This window comes from Chiloscyllium plagiosum, unplaced genomic scaffold, assembly GCF_037043375.1.
Source record: "Chiloscyllium plagiosum isolate Xiang-an unplaced genomic scaffold, Cpla_swu_hap1 HiC_scaffold_5, whole genome shotgun sequence".
Lineage (NCBI taxonomy): Eukaryota > Metazoa > Chordata > Chondrichthyes > Orectolobiformes > Hemiscylliidae > Chiloscyllium > Chiloscyllium plagiosum.
The window spans coordinates 30,942,379-30,956,817 of NW_028270143.1; the positions used below are offsets into that span (position 1 = coordinate 30,942,379).

Genomic DNA, 14,439 nt, shown 5'->3' on the forward strand with positions numbered 1-14,439 from the left:
TCCTTTTCCATACCAACTATGGAAGCACTACCCACTCACACCTCACCCTGTGTCAGGGAGGAGATTACTGGGATTTCACTCCCTGGCCACCTGCTAGAAACAGTCTCCCAAAAAACATCCATCTTCCAAAGCCAAACATCTCACCAAGAAGAGGGATCTCTCTGCTCTCTTGTCACCAAGTGGGCTCAGGCTTGCTCATGTATAGACTCCAAAGGTGTACACATGGGAAGAGATCAGGGACAATGGCATCTCAGGGATCAGACACAGGACAGAAAGCCAAACTCTAGGACAACCCTGGACATTTCCAGATGGCAACTCACCCTGGGCATCATGCTCTCTTATTTTAGAAATTTTCTGTATCAGATTGCTATATTCTGTCCTCTCTTTGACACATCCCCTGCTAATTCAAATCTTCACGTTTCATTATCTCTGGTTTTATCCTACCTCCAAAAAAGAAAATCTTATTGTGAGAATCTCAAGGCCGGAGTTTCTCCGGATTCAGCACACAGCCCAACCTTGTTTATGTTTCTCAAAGTTCCCTACCTCTTCCCTCCTTCTACATGGATGGTCTTTGCTTCATTTCAAGTTAGGGTGGTATGTATTATGATTAGATTAGATTAGACGCTCTACAGTGTGGAAACAGGTCCTTCGGTCCAACAAGTCCACACCATCCCTCCGAAGAGAAACCCACCCAGACCCATTCCCCTGCCCTATAGTTACCCCTGACTAACGCACCTAACACTGTAAGTGATTTAACATGGCCAATTCACCTGACCTGCACATCTTTGGATTGTGGGAGGAAACCGGAGCACCCGGAGGAAACCCACGCAGACACGGGGAAGAATGTGCAAACTCCTCACAGACTGGCAGGAATCGAACCCAGGTCCCTGGTGCTGAGGCAGCAATGCTAGCCACTGTGCCACCCCACTTTCCACTGCCTTCCCATCAATTGTTTTACCAACACGAATCAGGACTGAAAAAGCTGAATGTCCATGCATAAAGCAGATGCCAACAGCAAAGATGAATTCACACCTGTAATCCAATGAAATAAGTTTTTGATATTGGCCTATTTAGCCAATATATGCTTGATATTTGTGCACAGTGCAGGAGTGAGGATTAGTTTAATCTTGGCAATATTGGCACATTTCCCAGTGAGTTGTTTCAAAGCTGCAGGACAATTGTGCAATTTCTTTTTGCTTGTGTTCTAATCATTATCAAATACAATGAAAGAGAAAAGAAAGGAATGATATATTTGACATTGCATTTAGTCAGAAATGATTTGTTTTTGTTTCAGCACCATTGATGAATATTCACCACACAAAAAGGTAAGATATTCATGATAAATTAATTCAAGATCTGTTACTTTCAACATTCCTGCATATAACCATGAAACTTTCAGTGTTCCATTTCAAAGGTAAATTTGCCTTGTATAGTGATTGTGGTGATCCAGGAGGCATTACTTGTTAAACATTAGCCTTTTGGTTCCAAGAGGAAACAGAACAGAATGTTATCACTAATAGGTGTCAGACTGATGTCTTTCAATTGTAATTTTCAAACAACAGTGTTTTATCTAGCAGCAGATAATTTCCGTGTTAAATCTCTGCATGCATGTTGCTTCAGTTTTTAATTAATGATCTCCAAGCACATTGAATTTATGTTTCTAACCATGTTATATTTGTTGGCTAGCATCTTCTGTTGCAGGCTTCCTTAGCAGGTAGGTTTACTTCATGGTCCGAATTTTGTAGTGATAAAGGCAACCAGGCTGTCAGCCTTTGCTGTCATTATTCCCCCTAAACAAAAAGAAACCTGTGGAGTCCTTGCGTGCTCAGAATAATTCGGAAATCCAGAATTTGCTGTCCGAAGACGCTGACTAAGTCTCTCCAACATCACATTACAGCCAAAAGGAAATAACTAATTGGAACTATCACTCTTAACTAATTCTGTTAATTGTGTTGCATAGATCCTTGAAAAAGCTACAGCTTGTTGAATGCAATGGAACTGGTTTTCATAATTGCACCTAAACACCCTCACTGGCCCTGAAAGTTAAGTCTATATTTGAAGAATGGCACATATTTTCCATTATAATAAAAAGTCCATATTTCTGTGTTTTTTATCTTTCATGGAATGTGAGCATTACTAACTAGGATAGTGTTTATTATCATTCCCTAGCAGGTAGTTGCAAGCTCCCACTTGATTTGATGCAGTTGTTGGAGTAAAGATGAACATGAGTGCTGTTATGAAGGGAGTTTCAAGATTTTGACCCAGTGACAGGGAAGGACCAGTCATTTAGTTTCAAGTCGGGATAATGAGTGGTCTGGAGGAAATTGGCTGGTGATGGTGTTGTTATGCGTGTGATGCCTTTGTCCTCGTGTGATGGAGGGAGCAGGCTTGAAAGCTGCTTGTAAAGGGGTTCCTTGAGGGTTGCTGCAGTGCGCCATGTAACTGGTAGACCAAGCTGCCATGATGCAGTGAAGTAGTGATTGTTGAAGATGGTGGACCGTGTAACAATAAAGCAAATTGCTTCATTCTGGATAGTGTTAACCTATTTGTTGTTGGAGCTGGATTCATCCAAGCAATAGGAGAGAATTCTACGGAGAAGTCTGACTGGTTCCTTATAGATGGTGGACAGGCTTTGGGGAGTTAAGTGAGTTACTTACTGCAGAATTCCCAGGCTTTGACCTGCTCTTTTGACCGTGGCATTTATATAGCTGGTCCAGTCTGGTTTGTCCTGAATGGTAACTTCCCAGGATTTTGCTGTGGGAATTTGGAGATGATAATACCATTGAATGTCAAGAAGACATATATAAATTATAGCATGATCACTCATATTTTACAATTTAAAAATGTAAATTAAAATTGACAGATCAAGCAATTTTAACTAGATGCTTCCTCGCGAATGGCTGTTTACTCAATTTATTGACATCTCAGCTGCTGCATGCCTGAAAATCCTCTTATCTTGGTGTTAGTTTTAAACAGCAATTTGAAAAGGAGCAGTCCACACCACAGTGATCAGATGCCACTGACTGTAAAATCTGGGCAATTGCTGACATACAAATCACTTGTAATCAATCAAAATCTACTGACAATTGTGCCATTATGCTCTCACATTGCTCCTAAATATGCTGTGTTTGCTTTATGCAGTAAGTGACATCTGCAGCATTGTATGGCCTTACAACAAGATAGGTCATGGAAGGAGAATTATCCCAGTTTTGAAGTGGATTTGCTCCTAAAGGCCAAGCATTGAATTAAACATGTGGGAAACTAATCTCAGACTAAAACTATGCATAACACAGGTCTCAGTTTAATTTATCTTAACCTTCGATCTTTGAAGCCTGGCTTGTGTGTACGAAATAAATATTCCACCCTGTAATGCAATAATCCACTCATTGTTCTGAGATTTCTGTTGCTGCTTTAGTGAAATGAGATTAAGCTGCTTTACCGTTACAGTTTAGTCTTGGGATGCTTTGTAGGCATGTTAACATTTTTAGAGTTTATCCAGTGATATTGCCCAACCAGATTCAAGAACAAAGTAGTGTTACAGACCAGGCCAAAGGGCCTCAAAACATTTCATGAAAGTATCCCAGACACTAATTTTGCCAGTTGTTTTAATCAATATCTGTAATGCAGATATTCCAAGAGTGATGCACTGGTTAAACCACTTCATTTTAAACAAAACACACCTCATTTACAAGATTACCAAATGAAACACGAACAAAAGGTAACAAAATACTGAATAACTTAACCTATCTGAAAAAAACAATGGACTATCAAGGGCTTTTGCCCGAAACGTCAATTTTCCTGCTCCTTGGATGCTGCCTGACCTCCTGTGCTTTTCCAGCACCACTCTGATCTAAACTCTGGTTTCCAGCATCTGCAGTCCTCACTTTTGTCTTATCAATATAATCATGCTGTTCCCAATATTTGCAACAATCCCCATAAACAACCCTTCACCAAAAGGTAAAATCAAACAGTCTTTCAGGAGAGAAGTGTGTGTGTGTTCGTGTGTGTGAGAGAGACACAGAGAGAGAGAGACAGAGACATATATCCAGCATGGACCTGCTTCTTCGGTTCAAACAGCTTTACAACTGCCTGACTGCTGTCAATGACTAGCCAAATCAAACCAGAGACAAGCTGAACAGGGAGAACTGGCCACCCCCCTTTCATTGTAGAAGTGCTTTTTTAAAAAACTTGAAAAGCCTTTTGCCTGAGGCAGTATCTGTTAGCTATAATCAAATTGGCCCTAAACCCTTCAACTTTAGACTTTTCAGAATCTGTGTCTTTTATGACCTCTCTGGGGAAAAAAAAACAAGAACAACATAACCTTGTTAAAGGAGCAGCATCATAGTAGAATAAGGCAGATTTGCACCAATGCTTTTTGTTATAGTGTGAATACACCTTCAAATGATAACCAAAACTAATGTATGTCAAATGCATGTGAATGTACTAGTTTCATGCTTAAATGAATAGATGGTACTGCATTCAGACATTTTATCTTCGTTATGATGAAATTTAATCAATTTTATCCAAGTCCGAAAGTTAATTAGGGACACCATTACCTCAGGTAAAAGTTAAAATATCCAGAAGTTTAAACTATTCATAAATAATTACATAACAGCATACTGAAGATAGGAAAAGTATGGAGTTAGAGTTTATTCATACAAAGAAAAAGTGGGATACTGTATGTTTACATTTGAACACTGATCTTTAACATTTTCGAGGGGCAAAAACATTCAAATCAACAGGTTCAACTCAGTTGATTTTAATGTGAAAAGCATGTGATTTAAAGGGAACTTGAGGAAATTTATTTCACCAAAAAGATGATGGGAATCTGGAATGCAGTGTCTGGGAGGGTAGTAGAGGTTGGAAACCTCACAGCGTTTAAGAAAAATACATGAATGAGCACTTGAAATGTCAAAACATTGGAGACTTTGGGCCAAATGCTAGAAAGTGAGTTTAGTGCAGATAGGTTGGCACAGACCTGGGCCAAAGGGCCTCTTCTGTGCTGTCTCACTCTGACTGTATGATCCAGCATCATATTAGTGTGTGCATTACAGCCTCCAAGAGCCTACTGTCAGGCAAAACCTCAGAGAGCCAATCAAGGGATTAACTAACAAATATAATTGCCAATCTGGAGAAATCTGTGCAGGGAGCTACTGCTGATGTAGACCTACAGAACCCTACTGTTCTTGAAAGCTAATTACTTCAGAAATTTCAGTCTGCTGACTTCAGGTCTACTAAAATTCAGGATGCTCAGTTTGGTGAACAAATTAATGCTTTTCTCAATAAAATGATATCTGTGAATTGCAGGTTATCCCCCAACTGTTAATTCATCAGTTGATTACTTGTTTTCACAACGTTGTTGTAGCCTTTCCACATCTGTAGTTTATTATTTCAAATGTTATTTTGGCATACAGCCTCAATGATCATCAGCTTTTTAGTTAGTGCTAATTCAAGTTCCTGCAATAATTGTTGCACAACCTAATGACATCATTAACTGCAAAGTATGCATAATATGTGTGAGTTATTAGAGTACATTAAAGATCACACACCAATCTTGAGATGCATATTTTACTGACTTAAATAATTAAAGTTAAGTATACGTAAAACTGAGGCTTTTCCTTGCGGGCTGAACATGATCTTGCTGTGGTCTGGGTTAAGTGATCACTGATCATTATTATCATTGTACTGACTTGGAATTTATTACAGGGTATCAGGTAGATAATAGTGGTGTGGAACATCTTTTTTTTGTCTTTGGCAATAATTGTTTATCACTAATATTACAATGATTTGTTATACAAAAGCAATGCACTGTACAGTTAAGATGTTAGATAAACACGAGAGGATTATGAAATTATGCCAAAAGGTTTAGATATGGAGGGGCAGTTGGAAGTCGACGTGGAGGATAAATACCAGCATAAACCAGTTGTGCTGAATGACTTGTTTTTGTGCTGTACAGCCTATGTAATGAACAGGTCAGGGATAATTTGAATGCCTTTGACTATTTAGTTGTTAGTGCACAGATTGTGGTCCACCTTCTTCTTATGAATTTAATTGGTTTATGTTCTCAGATGTAGTACATCTTTCACTGCTCCTTCTCAGATTTGGCAATGTATTTTCCATTGCTGCCTTTGTAGGAATTTCATGGCCGTTCTGGGGTTTACATGAAGTGTTATCATGTAACATTTATGGCTCTTCATTTGCTAATGTACAAAAGAAAATGTTATACTTTTTCAAAAAAATAAACAATCCAGTGCGAGGACAAATGGGATAACACTCACAGCTAACACAGTACAATGGGCTGAACTCCAACTTTTATGATGTAAGATGCCTTTACTGTATAGGAAAGGAAGCAATACTTGTGTATTACAGGTCACCGATAAATGATAAGAAGATTTGTAGACAATTCACATTGATGTGTTAAAACAAAAAGGAAATAATATGGAATGTTTCTATATTTTCCTAGTTAGACTGGGAGTGCTTTGCAGAATGTATCCAGGACTACAACTTAGATGAATATACTATAGTTCAGGAAAGAAAGAATAATTGCTTGATTTTGTGAAATGGCCAAGTGACTGTTGATCGTAGGAGAACAGCTGAGAAATAGTGAGCGCATCATTCTTAAGTTAAACATACCAATAAAAGAAAGTTATGAAAAGTCGATGTTAAGCATGCTTAAGACTTTGTAAATAAAAAAATTCAGGAGATATGAGCTTTGCTGTCTGGGTAAGTATTTGTTCCCCATCCCTCATTGCCCTTGAGAAGGTGAGTTGCCTTCTTGAACTGCTGCATTCCATTTGATGTAGGTACGCCCTCAGTGCTCATAAGAAGGGAGTTCCAGCATTTGACCCAGTAAAAGGCCATGTAAGGTTATATTTCCAAGCCAGAATGAATGGCTTTTCTTTTATGTGTTCACATAATGTGGGTGGTGCTAATTTGGCCAGCATTTATTACCCAGCCCTAATTGCCCAGAGGGCAGTTAAGGGTCAACCGCTTTGCTGAGAGTCTGGAGTCACATGTAGGCTAGAACAGATAAGGACATCAGTTTCCTTCCCAAAAGGACATTAGTGACCAGATGGGTTTTCTAACAAATGGCAATGGTTTCATCGTCGTCATTCTTCTCTTAATTCTAGATTTTTATGGAATTCAAATTCCACTGTCTGTCATGGTGTGATTCGAACCCAGGTCCCCATAATATTACATGAGTCTCTAGATTAATAGTCTAGCAATAATACCACTAGGTGGTGGTTTTCCAATGCATCAGTTGCCTTTGTCCTTCTACATAGTACTGGTTATGAGTTTGGAAGCCAATGTTTAGGAATCCTTGGTACACCCTGTAGAAGTAGACCCTTTTGCTACTGTGTGCCTGTTGTAGAAGAGTGAATGTGAATATGATTCCAATCAAGAGGGCTGCCTTGATCTGGATGCTATAAAGTTTCTTCAGTGTTAGAGTTGCACTTATCCAGGCAACGGGAGGGTATTCCATAATACTCCTGACTTGTAGATGGTGAACTGGAGAGTCAGGAGATGAGTTACTTGCTGCAGGGTTCCTAGCCTGGGGCGGCACGGTGGCACAGTGGTTAGCACTGTTGCCTCACAGCGCCAGAAACCCGGGTTCAATTCCCGCCTCAGGCGAATGACTGTGTGGAGTTTGCACATTCTCCCCGTGTCTGCGTGGGTTTCCTCCGGGTGCTCCGGTTTCCTCCCACAGTCCAAAGATGTGTAGGTCAGGTGAATTGGCCATGCTAAATTGCCCGTAGTGTTAGGTAAGGGGTAGATGTAGTGGTATGGGTGGGTTGTGGGGCGGGGCGGTGTGGACTTGTTGGGCCGAAGGGCCTGTTTTCACACTGTAAGTAATCTAATCTAGCCTCTGATCTGTTCTTGTAGTTATAATATTTATATGACTAAACCAGTTTAAAAGTTTTTGGCAGGTATATACAAAGTCAGTACACAATATGATTATTACATCATTATTTATGAATTCCTATCTTATAGAAATATAATGAATGCACCTACAAGGCCTAAAGTGGTAGGCAAGCATCATGTTTGAGAAAATCAAGAATAATTAAAAACATAATGTAATCCATTCTGTTGGTATCTTTAAAAAAATGTGCTTAAATGGCTTTAGGTATTATGGAAGTTAAAAGGTACCCATCCAGGATATTGATCATGGGGAATTCTGCAATGGTAATGCCATTGAATGTCAAGGGGCAATGGTTAGATTTTGTCTTGTTTGAGGTGGTCACTGCTTGACACATGTATGGTGCACATGTTACTTGCCACTTGAGAGCCCAAGCTAGTTATTGTCCAGATCTTGGTGCATTTGGCCGTGGGCTGCTTCGGTATCCAAGTCATTGTGAATGATGTTGAGTACTACGCAATCATCAGCAAACATCCCCATTCTGATCTTGTGGAGGGAAGGTCATTGAAGATACAGCTAAAGAAGATTGAACCTTGGATGCTGCCCTGAAGAAATCCTGCACTGAATAGATTAGAAATGGAATAGAAATTACACAAAGTTGTGCATGGTAAGAAGTGAACTGTGTAAAAGTTACTGAGCAGGCAAGTTAACAAGTGTGATAAAGATCACCAGCAGGAAATCCTCAAATAGAAAATGGATAGCAAACAAAATAAGCATATTCCTAAGAAGCATATAGGGGTACTCTACAAAAAATAATATTTTCATTGCCGAACTGAAATTAAATTAAAATTGAAACCTAAGGAAAAGTATATGAAAAGGGTGCAGCAAACACTGAAATTATAAGGAATATGGAAAATGTAATGGGAGGGCAAAGAACATCTAAGTGCTAAAAGTGAGTATGAACAAATGCTAGTTGATCATATAAAAGGAAATAAAGGCTTTTATCAGCATCCAAAAAGGGGAAAAAAAAATCAGGAGAGGATGGCACCGTTCTGTTATGAGGTGAGGTCTCTGAATATAGAGAAACTAGGTGTAAAAGATATCCATACAAAATGTGCAGATACTGAGATGATGAATAATTATGCATTTAAAAAAACTGTGTGGCTGTTTTCACTTTTCAGCTGCATCACATTGATTTCATGTTATTATGATTTTGTTTTCTCTTTTGTGACAGCTGTTTTGTATGATTTCCTGTATTCACACTCAATATGGATTTTGCCTGTAATCGTATAGCATGTTATACTGTAATTGTTCCCTCCCTCCTTTGTCCCTGAAGTATAAAGAACACAGTTTTGATACTGCATTTCATTAGAATGGGGGAAGTCTAGAAGGAGTTTTAACAGATGTTAAGGAGTTTTGAAAACTATTTTAGGACCATTCGTGGTGTCCATATAGCATTCATTTTTCCCCCTATGGTGTTCAGCTTACTCTTAAGCTTCTGTGAAAAGTTGACCTTCCACAGAAAACCATAATATCTAAATCCCTTTATATCTCTTTTTAAAACATTTTTAAGATAATTGATTATATTATTTTTAATTATTTTTAACTTTCTCGAGCATGATGCTTGCCTACTACTTAAGACCTTGCAAGAGCGTTCATTATATATCTGTAAGATAGGAATTCATAAGTAATGATGTAATGATCATATAATGTGAACTGACTATGCATATGCCTGCCAAACATTTTTAGATTAGATTAGATTAGATTAGATTACTTACAGTGTGGAAACAGGCCCTTCGGCCCAACAAGTCCACACCGACCCGCCGAAGCGTGTACCACCCAGACCCATACCCCTACACCTACCCCCTCACCTAACACTACGGGTAATTTAGCATGGCCAATTCACCTAACCTGCACATTTTTGGACTGTGTGGGAGGAAACCAGAGCACCCGGAGGAAACCCACGCAGACACGGGGAGAATGTGCAAACTCCACACAGAGAGTCACCTGAGGCAGGAATTGAACCCGGGTCTCTGGCGCTGTGAGGCAGCAGTGCTAACCACTGTGCCACCGTGCTGCCCACTGCCACCATGCTGCCCACATTTGTAATGTCTGTTCATAGCAAATGTGTAAGATTACTGCAAAGATACCAAATGCATAATTGTGTTTAGTAAGCAATATTTGTAGTTTCTCTTGCCAATATTTATATATTTTTATATATTTACAGAATACAACAAATTTCCATCAATTCAGTTGCAGAGAGAAGTGGCTGCAACCTAAAGGATATGTAGCTGAAGAAGGTTAGTTTTGGAGGAGAATTCTGAGGATAAAGGATCTGCCTCAGCCTCCTTATTATATGTTCATTTCACTAGAATTTAAATTTAATCAGTTAGGTCTCCCTGACACTCTGGGATAAATATTTGCAAGCTTTCCTCTGGAATTGAAGATCTTCCAATTGCACAGTATTTTGTTTAAATGTCAGCCCTTAATAACAAGTCAGCCTGCAGTCTTCCAATGGTGCAGTCTGGAGGGAAGAACTTAATATTTATGAACTCATTGGTTGTAGCTGATCAGATCTCTGTGGTTTGCATTCGGAACAGACGTACGATGTCAAAGTCGTTGTAGGAAGCATGAGTGAAGATGTTGAGTTTAGTAACTAAAGTGAGACGAATGTTGTTATTGAAAACTAAAGTAAACCAAATGCTCCCTTCAGCAATATTAGACGCATCATTGAATCAATGCAACTGACCTTTATGACTGCTGATGTTATTGCAGTGGATACAAGATTCTAAATTTAAGTGGAAGAATTGCAGATGCTGTAAATCAGAAACAAAAACTGAAATTGCCAGAAAAGCTCAGCAGGTCCGGCAGCATCTGTGGAGCGAAATCAGAACTGAGAAAATGTCACTGAACCCAAAATGGTAACTCTGATTTCTATTCACAGATGCTGCCAGACCCACTGAGCTTTTCCAGCAATTTCTGTTGGAGTCTAAATTTAACATAATGTTTATTGTTTTATGGACCTCAACTGGTCACAACAATAACCACTTTCCTTAGAAGAAGGTCTCTATGCTTTCTGCACCAGAGCATTTTTTTTTTGTCCAGACTTGGTGAAATGCGACTCCTGTTTAGGTCTAGTTGGGAGATTGTAACATTTCCAGGTTTGGAACTGCTTAAACTTAAATGAAGACTTATCAAAAAAAACCTCACAAAACATTTTAATTATTTCTGGAATTTGACATAGCAGGAATGTCCTTCTAGTTCCACAAAACAATGACAAACTATATATATTTTTTGTCCCACATTTGCCCTCTCTTATGATCACTACCTCGGACCAGTCTTAAGCTGACAGAGACTGACTTTCGTAAGACAATGAGTGGAACGTGTAGTTCACCTGATTTATTCCATTTTGAGGCCTGGGGGCAAATTTACTTTGGTCCTTGGGCCTCTCTGTTCTGAACTCTGTGCACAGTTGGAGTCATCAAAGAATTTATGTAGTTTCAGTGACATCCCTCTGCCTGCAAACACAATCCAAACTTGATAAATATTACAGTCTAACTGATGCATTTTCACATGTATAAGAAATGGCTACATTTGTATGAATGTAACTTAATTAGACTGTAAAATAAAACAAATAAATGTTGATGCTGGAAATCTGAAACAAAACAGAAATTGCTTCAGAACTTGCTGAAGAAGGATCACTGGATTTGAAATTATAACTTTGCTTTCTCTCTGCAAATGCTGCCAGACCTGCTGAAGTTCTCCAGCGATTTCTGTTTTTCTTTCATTTTTAGATAGTGATTTGTAAACTTGAATAGTCCTATTGGAAAGCAAGATGCACAATTAATTCACTATGACCTTAACCCACACTCATCAAGCAGAATGTGAAATTGCCAATTTCTTGTATCCTATTACTGTTTGCTATGGAAAGTACAAATACCTAAAACATGCTAACACTAGAGAGTGATGATTATCTCTTTATCAAGTTAAATAATCAATGCCTTCATACTGTCTGTTTGTTTTACCCGTATATTCAAAAATGCTGAGAATTAGATCATCCTGAAATGTTTCTTTCATTTCCCTGCAGTTTTCTGCCGTGTTTATGTGACAGATCATTCTTATGTCAGTATCCGAACGAAGATGTCAATGTCAGCTCAGGAAGTTCTCCACATTGTGGCTGAGAAATTCCAGCAGTGTGATGAAGATTTGGTACTCATGGCAGTGACTTCCACTGAGGGTGAGTTCCTCCTTGCCTTATCAATTTAAAGAATCTATCACATGTTATGAGCAGGCTCCATGTGAGGTTCCAACCAGGATACCCCAAAATATCAAGCCCTCAGTTGAGGTGGCATGAACTGGGTCCCATTCTGTCTTTGGCCATTCACTTAGCTGGTCACAACAGGATCAATTTAGAAAGCCTCTCTCCTTTACAAATGCCTTTCTTCCAGGCCAAATGATCCTGTGTTTTAAAAGGAGCCAATTTAACCAGACTTCCTCGAGTTAAGAATGAAATGAGTTTATTAGATACAAAGTGCAAGAAGAAATAATAATACAATGCATACATACAGATTTGAAATGAGTGGTAAGTCCAAAAATAAGTTAAATGGTATGTGGGTCAATCTCTAAGGATGATTCATGAAGAGTAGATAGTGGAATATTGATAGTTAAATAGTCTATTATGGGTTTCTTGGCTTTGCAGGTTCGTTGAAATTCTTTTATCCTGTTTCCTTTTGACAGTTGTTTGGTGGCAGTAATCGGACTTGAGTCAATCTTCCTTTTTGTCTTGGTTCCTTTTGAATGGCTGACTGGCTTTTAGCACTTGGAGCAAAAGGATATTTTGAACTAAAGTGACTAGGGTAATTTTGACTGTGACCTTTACAGGACACCAGTACTCAAACCTAGTCTAGTACATGACAAGAAATGCACCCTGTAGTTAAAACTCCAAATGTTGAAGTGATGTAGTGTTGTAATCTTTTGTCATAGCATACTGATAATGATGGTGATACAATTATCATTGATGTTTCTAATTTTGAAACCATTGATTCTTTTGATGCAGATAAGTGAGTCCACCAGTTACTGTTTTAACGGGTTTTTAAGTAGAAGTGTGGTTGTTTCACCTGATTTTTAACTCAAATTTTCCTGTTTCCAGAAAGGCAAATTCTTCAACCTAATGATGTGTCTCTTTTTACATCACTGGATCCGACTACTCGCATATTTGTTTGTAAAAAAGATCCTGCTGATTTCTTGGTAAGAAACAATTTTCCACTGTTGTGCAGTATACCATATACCAGTGTTTCTTGTTTCTCTCACTATTCCGTGATTTCCGCTGAGTGCTGTCAAAGTGTAGAAGGGGGGATACGAATGCACTGGGTATTGGACTGTATAACACAATCGAGAACAAACGGGACGAATGTTGAGCAGTGACCCCATGCTCAACTTTGAAGGATAATAGATGTAAAGGCCAGTTATAGTAAAAAGTCATAGAAATGTACGGCGTGGAAACAGACCCTTCGGTCCAACTTGTCCGTGCCGACCAGATATCCCAACCCAATCTAGTCCCACCTGCCAGCACCCGGCCCATATCCCTCCAAAACCTTCCTATTCATATACCCATCCAGATGCCTTTTAAATATTGCACTCGTACTAGCCTCCATCACTTCCTCTGGCAGCACATTCCATACATGTACCATCCTCTGGGTGAAAAAACTGCCCCTTAAGTCTCTTTTATATCTTTTCCTTCTCACCTTAAACCTACGCGCTCTAGTTCTGGACTTCGCCATCCCAGGGAAAAGACTTGGTCTACTTATCCTATCCATGCTCCTAATGATTTTATAGACCTCTATGAGGTCAGCCCTCAGCCTCTGATGCTCCAGGGAAAACAGCCCCAGCCTGCTCAACCTCTCCCTATAGCTCAAGGCGTCCAACTGTGGCAGCATCCTTGTAAATCTTTTCTGACCCCTTTCAAGTTTCTCAACATCCTTCTACCTCAATATTGTCCTTTTTTGCCAAGTTTATATAGTTCTTTCCTTGTGCTGCCTGCAACAGTGTGACATCACATCAGCATTTTAATACCTGTAAGAAGAATTTCAAATTCTATTCTTTGCTATTTTGTGGGGAAACTTTTTCTGCAAAATGAGCTAATGTATCGCCTAAGACTGAAATTTTAATCAAACCAACGGGCTGCGTTTTTGAAACAGTGGGAAATGGACACAGATTGCTGCTGCCACCCTTTTTTTTGTAAAAGAAAAGAGCTCCGTATTTCTGAGGGGAGATTCTGCTCAGATCTCCTTCAGAAATGTGGAGCCGCACTCCCATTATGATAGTTCTGTCATTTGAGCAGAACTGTTGGGGAGGAAGGCAAACCCTAACCCCTTTCTCTCACAGCTGTCAGCTGCAATGTTCTGTCATTTAAAGGTCCAGGCAACAACTTTGACATCTGCTGTCAAATGTATCCACTTAAGAAAAGTGTAGGGTGTTGGGGGACAACAGAGGGTGGAGGAGGGCATTGGATGCCAGATGGGTAGGGGATAGAATGCCACAATGGCAAAGTACTAGGTAAGTAAGGTTTAAACTGGGTAGGA

General features: G+C 39.3%; 1 protein-coding gene across 3 annotated transcripts in view; it reads left to right on the plus strand.

The window, feature by feature from the left end:
• LOC122549783 (rap guanine nucleotide exchange factor 5-like) overlaps positions 1 to 14,439 on the plus strand; it is a 179,898-nt gene that overhangs the window by 134,535 nt on the left and 30,924 nt on the right. For all 3 annotated transcript variants that reach the window (XM_043689809.2, XM_043689811.2, XM_043689810.2), the window contains 4 exons: positions 1,295 to 1,325; positions 10,086 to 10,158; positions 11,946 to 12,095; positions 13,008 to 13,105. In XM_043689809.2, coding sequence (XP_043545744.2) covers positions 1,295 to 1,325; positions 10,086 to 10,158; positions 11,946 to 12,095; positions 13,008 to 13,105 — 352 coding nt within the window. The remainder of the gene's footprint in view (positions 1 to 1,294; positions 1,326 to 10,085; positions 10,159 to 11,945; positions 12,096 to 13,007; positions 13,106 to 14,439) is intronic.